This window comes from Calonectris borealis, chromosome 2, assembly GCF_964195595.1.
Source record: "Calonectris borealis chromosome 2, bCalBor7.hap1.2, whole genome shotgun sequence".
Classification (NCBI taxonomy): Eukaryota; Metazoa; Chordata; class Aves; order Procellariiformes; family Procellariidae; genus Calonectris; species Calonectris borealis.
Window position 1 is genome coordinate 122286058 of NC_134313.1, and position 15627 is coordinate 122301684.

At 40.5% G+C, this 15627-nt stretch overlaps 1 protein-coding gene across 2 annotated transcripts in view; it reads left to right on the forward strand.

Annotated features, from left to right (window-relative positions):
- Nucleotides 1-6284: 6284 nt before the first annotated feature.
- The window catches only part of LARS2 (leucyl-tRNA synthetase 2, mitochondrial), an 88230-nt gene continuing 78887 nt past the window's right edge, over nt 6285-15627 (forward strand). The window contains exons 1-3 of one of the 2 annotated variants that reach the window (XM_075143217.1): nt 6285-6378; nt 9044-9294; nt 11116-11244. In XM_075143217.1, the coding sequence (XP_074999318.1) occupies nt 9061-9294; nt 11116-11244 (363 nt within the window). In that variant the 5' untranslated portion in view covers nt 6285-6378; nt 9044-9060. Of the gene's footprint in view, nt 6379-9043; nt 9295-11115; nt 11245-15627 lie in introns of those variants that run through there. The other variant, XM_075143218.1, reaches the window with a different exon arrangement.

The window sequence follows — 15627 nt, forward strand, 5'->3', positions numbered from 1 at the left end:
AGAGGGGCACAACGCCTCTCTATAAGGTGGCTGTCCAGACGGATGATCTTCTCCCCCACATATATACGGAGGGTACGTACCATCTCAGCTGGCAGCCTTCCCTAATGGCTTCAAGCAGCTGGAATCGCCTGCCTTTTGGTGCACAACTGACTTGCCATCTCAAATGACAGGCTTCAAAAAAGAGAGAATGAAAACCCAGGTTTCCAAAATTTGCACTCCTATCTACAATAAGGAGACATAATGTTCCCAGATGCATCTGAGTTGTGGATAACTTAATGACAATATGGTATCACCATAACCAGAGCTCGTGAGGATTGGGCTCTTAGCCCCGTGACTGTAAATTCAAAACTTTAAACAGTCTTACCAACAGCTTTTTTCCAGATTAAAAGCAAGAAACATAGAGCTTTGAATGCTGCAAACTGGTCATTTTGTTCACCGCTGTGTATAACTAGCTCCAAACAACAGCAAAATTCTGCTAGTGAATTAGAAGATGACAAAGATGAAAATACAGCAGATTACTTTGCTTGCAAACTGGACTGTTGATGAAAGGCAAAAAAGCAAAAGTGCATTGATCGTGGTAACTTCTCCCCACCTACGTGCACATACCTACTCACAAACTTTAGTCTGAATCAGCGAGAAGCTGCTAACTGTCACAGACACTGGTCTGATACCTTTGCATGGAACATCGAGGATGTGCGTTTTGGGTTAAATGCACCCCTCTGCAAACACCCAACACAATACAGGTGCTGCACAACATCCCCTCAGAATAAGGCTCACCTAGGACTCAAAATGGACTCAGCCCCATCCCAGCTCCAGGCTTAGGGGCCAACATCAGCCTGCGAAAACAATGCTGGTAAATACAATTCCACTAAGTCTGGTTCTTGCGCATTTTCAAAATCCTTCTGCATCATTCAGTGGTTTAATGAGTGGCACAGGGACAGGCACAGGTTTATGGATTTTCCAGACGGGGCCATCCTGGTCACCGAGCACAGAGCCCTGGGTGGGGGGGGAGGAGGTTGTTGACTTCTTATTTAGCTGATCTCTTCTTCCATTGACGCATTGTGTAAGTTCTTCTTCATTTTGCAAAACCAAAGAATGACGAACCTGTGTTGGTTTGGATGACAAGAGCCTGTCATCAAGGCTAGTCCTCAGCTGGAGCAGGTGTCAACCATATCATGTAATACCTGTTACAAGCAGGTTAAGCTCCACCCCTAGTAATGTGACCAGTCTTGCCCAAATCCATTCCCTTCTATCCAAAAAATATAACACTACCTCTTCTATCTGTTTCAAGAAGAATGGAAGAATTTATTCTTCCATTACCACAATATTCGAATGCTTTTTAAATAAAATCTATTGCAAAAATGAAGCTTCTATTGATCTTCATGGGGTCACTCAGAATTCTTCCCTTTGAGATCTAGGCTTAGATGGTGGACGTGGCTTTGAGAGGTGGGTTTTTTTTGTATTTAGTCTATTAATTTCTTGCTTTTTTATATTCTCAAGTGCTATTCTTCACATCCCTGCAATCCAATCACCTGCATTTTTTATCTGGCCTTGAGTTTTAAAGCAAAACCACTAAATACATGTATATGTAAACAAAGGCAAAATGAAACTCAGAAGCAAAACCCAGTCTCAAGAAGTTTAATGGAAAAAAACAAGCAAACTCTTTAATTACATGAAATGGGGCTGGGATTTGAAGTATGCAGGCAATAAAAATTATTTTGTATTCCAAATGCTGTTTTTTAATCCTCTTTTTGTAGGAGGCTGGAAAAATACTAGTCATGTTGTTGATGTAGGAGCAAAAGAGCAATGCCAGGAAACACAAGCATCAATTCTGGTAACTATCAGCAAAGGCAAAATTGTATTTGTACGGAAATCTGGGAAGCATGTCTATTTAAGTGACAGACAACTGAGGCACTTATGCACATTTCCCATACAGGAACTAATGAATTTCCTAACTACTTAATCATCTCCAGGCTTTGTGTTGATTAACAAAAATGCTAAAAAACAAGTTAGTGTAAACTCTAAAACAGAAAACAGGGGAATATCAGCCTTATGGAAAATAGTTTACTACCAAGTTTATTATTAAGGCAAATACAAATGTCATTATATCATTAATTTCCCATCATGAAAGGAGACTGAGCAAACAGTCCAGGTTAACAAGCAAAACCCACATGGGGAAGGTGGGGATCCGAGGAGAGTGGGGTAGGTTCCCTGTTTGGAAAAGTCTGAGGATCTCTTGTATCCTTCCTGTTACAAAACACCCCACCATTTGTGGGGTTCATGGTTTGATATTTTGGCTTAAGCCTGTGGTGGGTTGACCCTGGCTGGATGCCAGGTGCCCACCAAAGCCGCTCTATCACTCCCCTCCTCAGCTGGACAGGGGAGAGAAAACATAATGAAAGGCTCCTGGGTCGAGATAAGGACAGGGAGAGATCACTCACCAATTACCATCATGGGCAAAACAGACTCGACTTGGGAAAAAACCATTATTTTAATTTATTACCAATCAAATCAGAGTAGGATAGTGAGAAATAAAAACTCAATTTTAAAAACGCCTTCCTCCCCACCCCTCCCTTCTTCCCGGCCTTAGCTTTACTCCCAAATTCGCCACCTCCTCGCCTTGAGCAGCACAGGGGTTCAGGGAATGGGGGTTGCGGTCTGTTCATCACACATTGTTTCTGCTGCTCCTTCCTCCTCAGGGGAAGGAATCCTCACACGGTTCCCCTGCTCCAGCGTGGGGTCCCTCCCACGGGACACAGTCCTCCACGAGCTTCTGCCACGTGAGTCCTTCCCACGGGCTGCAGTTCTTCATGAACTGCTCTAGCGCGGGTCCCTTCCAGACTTGGATGAGACCACAGAAAAAAAGTCAGTATAAGATTTTGGAGGAAAGCTTTGGTGTGCTTTTGGCTGTCCTCTTCACACCGTGGGACAATCATTCATTGCCATTTCTGGGACTTAATGCTGACATGGGATCTCGGTGTTTTTAAAACTGTGATGCCGAACAATTAGTGCTTAATAGATAGGCAACTCACTATTACTCTTACCATGAGTAAGCCAATAAACAAGCCCAAATGCCAAAAAACAGTGTATACCTGCATGGGTGTTGATGTTCACGGATTATCATACTACTCAAAATACCTTTGCTCTTCTTTCCTTCTGAGTATGCTTCTGGTTGGTCTCAGTTTTTCTCACCTAGTTTTAACTTCTGTTTACAGATAATCTTGCACCTTGTTTAGCTTCGTTTGATAGTGGCTGCCTTCCTCACTATCAGAATCCAGACAGCACAATAAGCTTCAACAAAATCAGTGGAAAAGTGACACAAATTCAGAGTTCAATATATTCTCAGAGTAAGTTCCCAGTAGTATCTGGATAGAAGTCATCTTCTACATGTCCTGAAGTAACACACGGTTCAAACCTGTGTCGAATGTGCTTGTCTTGTTTTTGTTAGCAGCTAATCAAAATCACGCCAGCAAGTCCTCCCAGAAGACAATAAGGAATAATAGAAAACTATATTCTTGCGTTTTTAATTTTTCTCCAGTTTATTTTTTTGAAATAGTGGGTGCAAAGTGGCACCTACAGCCAAGACTTGGTGCAATACTGTGCCTCCACCCGTCGATAAACCCCTCCGGCAGTACCCATCTCAGCAGTATGACAAGCTACATCTGACTTTAACCAAGCCCAGTTTGGGTCGTTGCATAATATGGTGAACAGAGAATTGCTGGAGGCTCCACATGGGCCCAAACCCAAGTGCTCCTGAGGTATGGCAGGTCTGCATTTGTGTATAGCATCCATCTAACCTCTTTGGAGGCATTTAAGATTGTGATTAATTTAGTATTAATCTAAACAGATTATCCTCAGCTTCAAGCAAATGAAATACATAAGTAGATTGTCAGGATAAGAAAGCAGTATTTTAGTGAAATGAACAGATTAAAAAGGTAAGACAAAGGTCTGACTACTCAGTCAGCTATAATCTTGATGGCAGGCCTTGAGAAATATAGGTCAATATGTTTAACATCAGATACTTCAACAGCCCAGAGATTTAAATGTATTAAAAAATCATAATTCTAAATTTGAGATAGTGATTGGACTTTCAAAATGTTTTCAAGACAACGTAAAATAATTCTCTTGATATTTTGCTACCTCCACTCACTCTGAGCTCTACCATGTTGTCCCCACTCAAGGTGAAAGGCACTACACACACAAAGTAAAGAGGTTTTTATTTGCAAACAAGGACAGCCACCTCTTCCATGTGAGATCCCTTCTCTTTGGAAGTGGGAACGTCTCAAGTGCCTGAGCTAAATCCAACAGGGATCACAAATCAGGTCTGTGAGTTGCCATAGCTCACAGCCCACCGTATGAATGAAAATTAAATTCAACAAGGGTTCATCTTAATAGGCCAGGCAGGGGTTGGATACACTGCTCGCTCATCTGTCTCTCCTTACCAGGCAGTAACCCCTGCGGAGGGCAGGCAGCGAGCGGGGACACAAGCCCTCAAACAGCCTCACATGAATCAGGAGAGCTCAGGGATCAGGGCTGGTGTGAGGGAAATCATCCTTCGATGTAAAAACACATCCCAGCTGGTCACGAGCTCTCGCTTATCCTGGGGCAGGGTCTCAGCCGAGGACCGCACTGCCTGTTCCCCCAAAAATGGGGCAAAATGCCTTGTCCTCCCCCAGCCCAGGAACCCACACAGCAGCAAATTCAGGGAGAGATTTGGAATGGGAAGGTCTGTTAGACCAAAGTCACCATTGCTTGCTGAAAGGGAGATCAACAGGAAAGCAAAGCAAAATTATGCACAGTCCTGGTGAAACTCTACTAGTTTACAAGCAGGGCTGCTCTCAGTTTTTGTGGTGAAAAGGTTGTAATTTAAGCATACTTGACAGGTACGCACAAGCAAGCAGAAAACTTACACTCAGTAAATACTTATTTTTAGTCATGTAAGAAGCCCCTATCTCTAGAGTACAAAAAGGTTCACCTTACTGCAGGCATTGCATTGCATAAACAGGACGTGTTGGTTTAAACTCCACTGGAAACTCAACGGTGAAGAAAAAGGTTCAAAAATGAAAAGAATCAACAGTTGCCAGCAGCAAAAGGGCACAACCACAGGAAAAAAAAAAAGTATTTCTTGTTCCTTGGAGGCTACAAGCTACCTGCAGTAATTAAAAACAACTCTGAACTGTACAGTGTTGACAACTGGGTAAAATGTTGTTTTCCAGCCAGAGGTAGAATTAATTACACAGCTGTAGATTGTCTTTATTGATTTCTGCTTTTTTTTCTCATTAGTCAAAACAACATCACAAAACAACTATTGGCTTTATTTCAGAATCTGCCTCAAAAAAAAAAATTTAAAATGACAGAACGGAAATAAAATTATTGAAGACAGAACGCTACCGAGATCTAGCCCTAAACTGTATGGTCACTTTACAGAGCATAGTACAATTTACAGAACATTGTACGTGCTGTGGAGGCGAGCAAAATTAATGAAACACTGCGCAACTTATACATAGATTCAATCCCAGTTAATTTAATCTTTTTTATTTACTGTCGATTCCCTAGGTTTGCATGTTAAATATCTGAAATATACAGTGACAAATTCAGCCTCGCGGTGCCTAGCACAAGATCCTTCAGACCCTTAGGAGTCCTCTTCTGTGTTACTGAGGTGACTAGCCTGCTTTCATCCCCGGTCCTCCTCATCAAACACCTACCGAAACGCTCGCACGACTGAGAGGCCGAGGACTTCAGAGCTACCCGGGGAGCTTCCAAAAGCAAAGACTGCGATCTCGGTAGGCCCGTGTAACCTATAAACACAGCGTACGTACTCCGTCTGACGTGGGGTGCTGTTTGGTCTCCTGAATGCATAACTGTACCTACAGCCATCAATTAAAACGGTTGCTACCTCCCTCTAGCAGGTTAGTAACTGTCTATCACTGTTGAAATTCAACTTTTGCCCTAGGTTTTGCAGGGCAAGTTTTCAGCGCAGGCCCCGAGGGGATCCCGCCTAAGCAGCCATCGCACCCGGGCAACCTCCGGAAAGGCTGCCGTTTCGGAGGGCCACCCTTCCCTCCCGTTCTGCCTACTGCGAGGCTCAGGCCTTAGAAACACGGGACATTTCCTGTAAGTTTGTCAGCTTTCAGACCCTTTGGTCCCTACAAGCCAGACCCCGAAGCCCCCGACCCTTCGGCTCGGCCCAACCGCCCGCGGCGGGAAGGGACCCCTGCCAAAAACGGCGCCCCGCGGCGCATGCGCGGGAGGTCGTGCGGGGACGGCGCATGCGCCCTACGGCCGCCCGCGCCAAAAATGAGACCAAGATGGCGGCGCCCAGGGTGAGGAAGGGAAGCTGAGGGCGTGTGAGGCGCAGCAGCGGGCTCCCGCGCGCAGGTAACGGTCCCCGCCTGTCAGCCTAATGGCTCTAACTGTCGCCGCCTCTGCTCCTCCTCATGCTCACCCCCGGGCGGCCTTTGCCTCTGGTGCCTGGAGCCGTGCGCCCCTCCGCCCTTCCCCTCGCCCGCTCTGTTAGCCTCGCTGCCCCCGCCGTGCCGCTGCCAGCGGGGCAGCCCCTCGCAGCCGGCTCTGCCAGCGGCCTTGTGCCCCGCAGCACCCCTCCCCAAGTCTCCCCCCTCGCCGTGACTGCTCTCCCGCTCGCTCTTTCCCACTGAGGGAGCTGCCTGCTCCCGCGCCCGCTTCTCCAGCAGTGGGCCGCCCCCACAGGGCTTTTACTAATAAACTGCAAGGGGAAAAGATGTAGGGAGATGGGTTTTTTCTTTTTTTAAATTCAGATTTGTCCGCAGGGAAAAGAAAGGAATTTGCCTGCCTCACTTATAGGGTGAGTGAAATGTACTGGCCCTTACCAAGCAATTTTCAGTACCTTAATTTAGTAAAGGCTTCCTCTCCTGTGTGCTTATTGCATCTTTCCAAAGCAGGGTCTCAACCTTTGTTCCTCCGTCAGTCCAGCCCCTTCCTTCCTTCCTTCCTTCTTGGCACACCTTGCAGAGTTGGACAATTTTGGCTTGTAACGTGCTCCTTCGAAGACCCACACAGCACTGGGCTGGGATGGCCATAACTGGGGCGAAGTGGGGCACCCTTCTTGTCCTAGTCCCATGCACACAAGCCTGGAAAGGCAGAACCACTTAGGGCCACATCTCTTGCATGTGCTACATGTCCATGCTTGGCCCAACGTGTGACTTGCTGATCATCGCATCTTGTGCGTGAGGGGGTCTGGGAGCCTTAAAGAGACCGCAGATCTCTTTCTCATCCTGGAAGTCCATGTATTTAAATGAGCTTTGTTTTAACGCTGCGTGACCAAGGCTGCAGCCCCTTTCCCACTCACATCCACTGCTCTGTCCCCTGCTCGTGTGACCTGTATCACCCAAATGTACCCTGGCAGGCGTCACATTGGCAGGCGGGCTTCTCTTGAGCTGTGCGCAGGTACGGGGTCTAGCTTGTGTCTTTCTGTCTTCAACGAAGGATTCATATGTATGAATTTAAAAATTTGTGTTTTAAAATATATTTATATTGTAAATCAGCAATGCTGAAAGTGGTTTACCGTAAGAAAAGGAAGCATTTCTTTCTGTTGTAAAATAAATTGAAATAATAGAAATAAGTAATAAGGAAATAATTCATAAAAATAAGCAAAACGGTGAAGTACTGGAATGTTCTTGATAATTTTCAGCTGAGTGAAGAAGTGTAAGGTTATGGAGGGGGAGAAATTAGGTGTCTCCTGAATAACTCGTGTGCACCTGCACTGGCAATCCTGAGTTCAGTCTTGGATTTGTTATTATTATAAATATGAGAGATTTTAGAGATTAGCAACAAAAAATTCAAGGCACTGGCATGACTTATGTAAATGAAAAATGTTTGAAAGAGCCTGTTTGATAAGTTACAGAGAAAAGGTGCAATTCTTTAGATATGTAATGATACAGGCAATGAGGGCTTGTGTATGCATAAATGGTGAATGTTAAGGAAATATAACTCCCACTAGCTGTACTGGGGACCTAATTTAGGTGGTATAGCAATTATTTCTGATTATGATGTTGCTATCAAATGGGAAATAAATAAAACTGTTTCTTATACAGAGTTTCTCTACACAGAGATTTTACTGATGTAACTCTGCAAGAAAAATTATGAACTGACTGAAATAGCTAGCTTGGTACAACAGTCAAGTGTATAGGCCAGAATTTGAAAAAAAAAACCAACCATAGAGGATAGGAAATATTGATATAAATAAACAAACAAGATTTTTAAAAAAGGAATTAGGGGTGAAGATGGGGAAGAAATCTTCTCAGCATAGGTTTTTTTTAAATGCCATATTTCCTACTGTAGGAAGTAAAATTGGTAAATACCCTCTCGAGACTGATCCCAAACTTGTGGACTGTTTGATCTTTCTCACATCTGAGCAGTTTTATTTTAGAAGACTCACTCTAAAGCGTATGAGGAGTTCTTTTAACTGGATTTTTAGTTGAAAGAGAACAGGATTGCTTTACTTGCTTGACTAGTTAAATTATATCTTGTTTGAACAGTGTAAGTTTCTCATGTAGTTCTTGCAGAAAACTATACTGACAAGGAAGCTCTTAGGAAAATACTCAGTTTAGAATAACTAGTTGAAATCTACTAATTATAGTCATCCTCCCCCATCTCTTTTCAGTGATGAAGTCATCCAACTTCCTCTTCTGCCTATTTTCGTTCTAAATTGTTATTAACACCCTGTTAGCCATCTTCTCCTGTTCAGCCGAATTTCCTGAACCTTCAGTTGACTAATCCTGCTTTTATGGGAGATTGAATGCAAGAATTGTATCTTATTAGAGAAGAAGTCTAACAGAACAGTTTTATTGTGTGCAAGGGCCACAGTTGGTTCTCTTGGCTAAAAAATAAATGCTTTTGTAATTCAAACACATGAGAGTAAAATGCAAGTACTGTGGAAAACAGCCAAGTAATCTAAATCAAGCTAAAATGTGTTTCATAGCTACCAGATTTCTGTATAATCATAATAACCACTGAATTCCTATTACATATTGTAGACTGAAATGCATATTTTTGTCTTTTTCAGATATCATAACCTTAAGAATGCAGTTGGTTTGTCAGAGAGTTGGCACTTGTTCTTCATGTTTGAAGAGAGAACTAAATGACTTCCTGGGATTAATTAAATGGCAGAGAAGACTGGTTCCTGCTTGTGTCAGAAGTATTTACAGTGAGACGGGGAAATGGGAAAAAAGCTATGGGTTGGAGACAAGAAAAAGAGTTGAAAGTTGGTGGCTCCCAAGAATAAAGGATCAGTTCTGCAAAATTTCAGAAACTGATGTAAGCATTATTAGAAATTTGGAAATTACATGTTTGATATTTTTATTTTCGCAGAATGAAATTAATTGAAAATTACTTAGTACAGCTGGCTTACAATGATGAGATGCATGTTACATTTCAGGGGAAAATACTTTTATATGATAGCAGATTATTAAAAACAGTTAATGAAATAGGTGGAAAAATAAAAAAATCTTGAGGAAAAACACAATCAGCAAAGTATGTGCTTGTAAATTTAGGAAGTGTTTAAGTAATCAATTCTTTCTTTGTATATTATACCACATTTGGGAATTAATTATTTAAAGTATTAAAAGAAACATCTTCTACGTTCGTAACTTTTGTAAACAATTAATTTTCTAAAGATCTTGTTCCCAATGGTTATGACAAATCTATTACACTACACACTGTGACTCATTAAAATCTCTGTTAAGGGAAGGTGATCTTTAAGAATATTTTCTGGTTTACAGTGTCTTAGAAATAATGAGTGACTTGCAGGAAAAAAAAAGTTTTCCCATGCAATAAAAGATCTTGAAAACAATCGTAATCTCGGTCTCTGACTCTTTTTGCCTTCACAATTATGCTCAGTCACATAGGTATAAAAACATTTTTGTGCCCCTTCATGTTTGCTCTTCTTTCGTAAAATGTGCCCCATCTCCAACAAAAAATTGATTCTATCAAAGTGTCAAAGAGAGAAAAGGGGCTTGCTTTTCCTAAGGAACAAAGCTGAGGTGAAAATGGTGTGTATGCATACATGTAGCAGGGAAAGCATTAATTTAGGCTTGTGTCTTTGATATCTGACAATACATGTATACATAGGTATCATATATATCTCATACGTATGCCAAGTTCTAAATTGTATTTTTAATGGTATTTTTGTTCTTACAGTTGAAGTAAATTTAATACCATCTCATATTAAGAGGCAAATAGTGCAGCATATAGTGCTGCAATGAAGTATTCAGATTGTTTCTAATTTTGCTATTGGACAAAAGTGATAAAGAAGTAATATTTGATAAATATTAATAGAATTTGGTTCAGTATAGTAAAAGCTGCCCATGATTTCTTTTTTTGTGTTATTAACATAAGAAAAATAATATAGGAACTTACCAAGCATGTATCAATGATAAGTTCAATGGTAATCAAGATGTATTGGGAAGAATTTATGTGAGAGAGACAATGTTTGATTTCTTTGTAGCTTTTATCAATTTACTCAAACCTAGCTAAATGAAATTTTTGCTTTCTTTTCACTATGCGAGATACTGCTTGTAAGATGTCTTTGGATCTGAGCGTACGTAGTGGAACTGAACAGTTTCACTTCAGTGGATGTTCATGCAATTGCAACTGATTGAGTTAGTCACTCAGTGAGTTACTGTAGTTCAGCTGACAAAAAGCAACTGGCCCCGAGTTCCATGTTTGATGTAAATACAAAGTAAAACACTTACTTAATCTGTCATGTTTTCATTTTTTGGTGGGACAGATTAGGATCGCATAGATAATCAGTGACAGATGCTATGGTAGGGAATGGTGATTTGTTAAGCTGCAGTTATGTTAATATATCTTTTGTTGAGTGAAAGTTGATTAAAAACAATTTTCAAGTGTCATATAAATACCAATATAAATTGATGAGATGGCGGCAAAGTCTGGTAAAACATCTCCATTTACAGCCCCAAAGAATTTGATCCTTGGAGCTTTGTCAGTGCTCACTTGGGTCAGTTCCAGCAGAACCTCATGTCTTTTCATGGCACTGTGTGGTTTATAATATGTACGTATATTTATTCAAGTGAAATGCTAACTCATAGTTATAACTTTCTAAAAATCTCTTTCTAGAAATCAAGACCAAAATTTTATGTGCTTTCTATGTTCCCATATCCTTCTGGAAAGCTTCACATGGGCCATGTTCGTGTCTACACTATCAGTGATGCAGTAGCTCGGTTCCAGAAAATGAGAGGGATGCAGGTAAGAAAAGATCAGCAGTAGGACTGGGTGTTTTTTTGATGTTTTAATATCACTATTGGTCAGGAAATTAGTATTTTCCAAAATCCATGAAGGTGAAGGCTTAGTTGGAATGTATGCTACAAATACATAGATAATGACCTGTGGCGCTCTGAATATTGAAATTTGAGACTTTTTAAAAACAGGTGGTGTCCAGAACTCACAGTTGATAACAAATCATTAGAAGCTATCTCAAATGATACAGCTGATGCTGTATCAGCCACCTGAATCTTTTGATGTACAGCACAGGGTCGATGAGACGTGTGGGCCACACCATTTCTATGAGAGGAGACATCTAGGTGGGACCATGGGGGAGAAAAAAGTGTAGCCGGCAAGAGAAAACTGAGATGCCACAGAAATCAACTCCTTTCATCTCTTCTGCTCCTGACAAAAGGTTGATGTCCTTTGTCAGACTTGGAGGGGACATCCTGCTCCTCTGTGCCAGCCTGGAGGGGAACCCGTTCTCATGAGATGAATGGGATCCCGTCACACGTCACGTCACCTGGGTGTAACTGTAGAAGTTTCTGTTCTGTAGCGGCTGGCCCTTTGACTTGTGTATTTCAGCCTTGCTCATACGTATGAAATGCTGTCTTCTGAGGGTGCAAGTCTGTGAAGTAGGCTAAGACTAACTACTTGCCACATCTACAAGGAGAAATCAACTTTCCCTTCCGTGTTCCTTTGTTTCCCAGTCCGCCCCATGCCTGCCATCATTTCTCCCTTGCTCCCTTCTCTCTCTCTGGTAGGTAGAAGGTGTAGCTGACAGCCTAGTCCCTGCTGTCTACAGGTGGGATCCTAACTGGTGTTCTGCAGTAAAGACTGGCGGGTAAAATTTGAAGGATGTGAGGAAGATGTGGGAGAATTGTGGCCTGAATGACAACCATATCAAGGGGGAAGACAACATTTGGTAGGGGGAAAATGTTAAGAATCTGGGAAACAGTAGGAAGGAGGAATATGGAAAGAGAATTCCTAATTTTAGGGTGGGGAACAAAAGGAAAGAAATAGCCGTAGGCAAGAATCTAGGATGAGACTCGGAAAGGAATTCTCTAATGTAGGAGAGAGAAGGAGCAGTTCAAGAATATAGGAATCAGAGCCTCAAAAGAGTACAAAGAAGATGAAATGGAGAAATAAATGTTGCTGGTTGTTGTACTAAGTGCAATTTCCTTGCTACAAGTGTTGCAGAGGTGTAGTGTTTCCTGGATTTATCACCATCCATGAGACCCTTAAAAGGTATTGTCACTGAATTATTCAGTGTGCTGCCTTTCCAAATACTATGTATTTTATGCCAATGCTGAACATGCCGTGCACTGAATATGTGCTGTTGCTTTACAGAAATGCATTCTCATGCTTTTAAAATTACAAGAAAAAGAAACAACTACCTTAGACTTTAAATGAGGAAAAAACCCCAACGTCTGTTGTAATACTAATCTTTCCTAACCAGAACTTAGATCTCATTAAAAAAATTGAGCCAGCTGAGCTCTTGAAGGGACTTTTGATTCCTGCTTGATGTTAAGACCACTGGAGATGTTATTTCATCTCGCATCAATAACAGTGGAGATAACCACTAAATTTCTGTTCAGAGAGACGAAAACATGCTTCCTCTTCTACTAGCTAAAATAAAGTGAAAGTAATTGTCTACATCCAGTAGGATGCTGTAGGTGTTAGCATTTGAATACAAGGGAATTAAGCACCTTTAATAGAAACCTTTGAGAAAACAAAAAGATAATGTAATTGCAATGAAATACAAGAGCCACTGTGAAAGCAAGTTTTTATTTCCATGATTGCCTATTTTTTCCAGAAAAGTTTTGAAAGTCTTTTAAAGTTTTTAAATCTTGCATTTCAGCTTATTTTTACATTTCATGTAAAAATGATTTTGAAGGGTATTAGAGTGCCTGTAGAACATGCTGAATTTCTATAAATACATGTATCTTCTGTTGTGTTAACTGCTTTGAACATCTATTTATGACTAAAGGTGGGCAGCCGAAGAATTTAACCTTCATCTATAATTAAGAGACATTAAAGATCTCTCAAATGATTTTCTGAGTATGTCAGACTAAGAGCTATTGTGCTAGTGATGTACATTAACTTGCTGGAACTTATATTTACCTTAAAAAACCTTTTCTTTATTAGCCATGCTAATTTCTCCATAACTTAGAATTAAAGTCTTTATAATTTATTTTCTCCTCGCAATTAATTTATCAGCCTCTGGGCGTTTTCTCTGGCCACTGTCACAGTTGTCCAGTCTGTTAAAGATTTCTTTATTGTGATGGTTATAGGCTATGACATGGTTATGTCTTATCATACATAAAATTTGATATACCCAAGAAAAATGTTTTTCCCTGTATTCAGGGAATTACTGGTATTCTTCAGTACATAAAAAGAAAGAATGCTTTAGAAACAAAAAATATTAGTATGCATAATTTTGAAGTTATTCTATTGATCTTTTTTTTTTTTCCCTTTCTGGAAATTCAGCTTTAATAGTCCATGTTTGGAAGTTCAGGGACTGCTAATTTTTCCCAAGTCAAAATTCTAAGTAGAAGTGAATGTATTTCAGGTATTCAAGGCAAGTTTAGGGTAAGATTTTTGAGTAGTAATTGCTTCCATCATTTCCAAACTAACAAAAGGGAAGAGTCGTTGCAAATAATCCTAGGAACTATATCTTTACATATAGGTGTAGAACTGACCTTGGTTAGCAAGTCTTAAAACTATGCTAGAAGCCATACAGGTAGGTTGAAAGTGTTTGTAAGGCAACGAGGAATGATGGGCTGTTACCATGAAAAAGACAGGCAAAACCATTCAGATATACAGTTCCCAGGGAAAAACTCAGGCTACAATTTATATTTGTTGTCTAATAAACAGTGAGGGGAAATATCAGGGAAAATATATATGGTGTGTACATAGCTGACTAGTATATGTTGTTGAGTAAGAGAGTTATGTATGTTGAGTAAGGTGGAGATATTTTTCTTAGGGAATGCCTTCATGAGAAAATAGTAAATTAGTTTCATATTGATTTAATCTGGACAGGCAAGAATTGTCTTATTTGTTGTAATACTTGAGTAGGGATAAGTTGAATGCCCTTATAAAGGGATTAGAGCTCCTTTAGTAAATTGGAACCATTCTTTGGAATGCATTTCTGTAATTTCTTTATATTGGAGGTAGTTTGAAGTCTTAACTGGGAAAGTGTTAAATCATTTGGATGCTGGTTTTTTGTTTTTCTAAAATGGAACATTAGTGTTTCATTTTTCTAGCTGGATAGGATCTGATTTTGTTTCAATTAAAATATTCTAGAGAGGTAATACGCATTGAAATCTACTGATTTTGCCAAAAACCTGTACTTCACCAGCATTTCAAGTGGGAAAATAAATATTTGTTGCTCTTTTTTTGCCCCTTGTTTTTGGAAGAAATACTGCTTCAACATAAAGCCGTAGATGATATTGGTGACTAATGACACTGAAAATGGGCAATCAAACAGATTACCTAATGAGCAGCAGCCTTTTCTGCAATACGTGACTGGCTGGTCATTTATTAAATGGTGTGCAGGGGTGGGATTTAATGCAAGTGTAACATGGCAATAGGCAGTCACTTTTTTAATGTACTGATGAGTGATAAGCTTCGCAGAGTTTGCAGTAGGAGCTTGCGTGGATGTGTGTATTGCAGTACAGAGGTAATCACCAGACTTGTATCGATACGGGGCCAGCACGTTGATTGTGCCGATGGGTGATGGAAGTCCCGTTTGTTTTACCTGAAGGTGTGATCAGTGAAGCACTGTCTTGTCCCAACACTCTGCAAGTACCTGTAGGCAGTGCATGGGAAACAAACTCTGTCATGCACTTGGATCAGGTTGCTGGGTAAATGATTTGTAGAGTACATCTGTTGTAAGATAAGTTGTTTACATTCTAATTACTGAAGATGAAGTTTGAAGCCTTTGCGTGGGAACTGTAAACCATATAGGTTACTTAGCGTGAATGCAGTGAGCTAGTCTCTTTCGAAAATGTGTTAAGAATAACATTTTTCTTGAAGTGCAATCAAAACAATTTTTGTGCATGTAGAGTTCTAGTCACAGATCTTATTACAAACATATTTCTTTAAAAATGCTATGAAAAAGTAACTTACATATTTTAAATTGCAATTTTGTATCTATTAATAAACCAATCCAGAACTAAACCGTGAAGTTTCTGGTTGTGTTTTCTCTGTAAATTTACATGCATGTTGTGAATTCAAATGTTCAAGTTTTGTAAGAAGTTAAGAGATTTCCTATTCATTATTTGAGAGTGCCATGTACAAATTATAGAGATATTCATGGTGATTTTCACCATGGCAGATTTCCAGTCTGCTTCTGCTTGGCGAAAA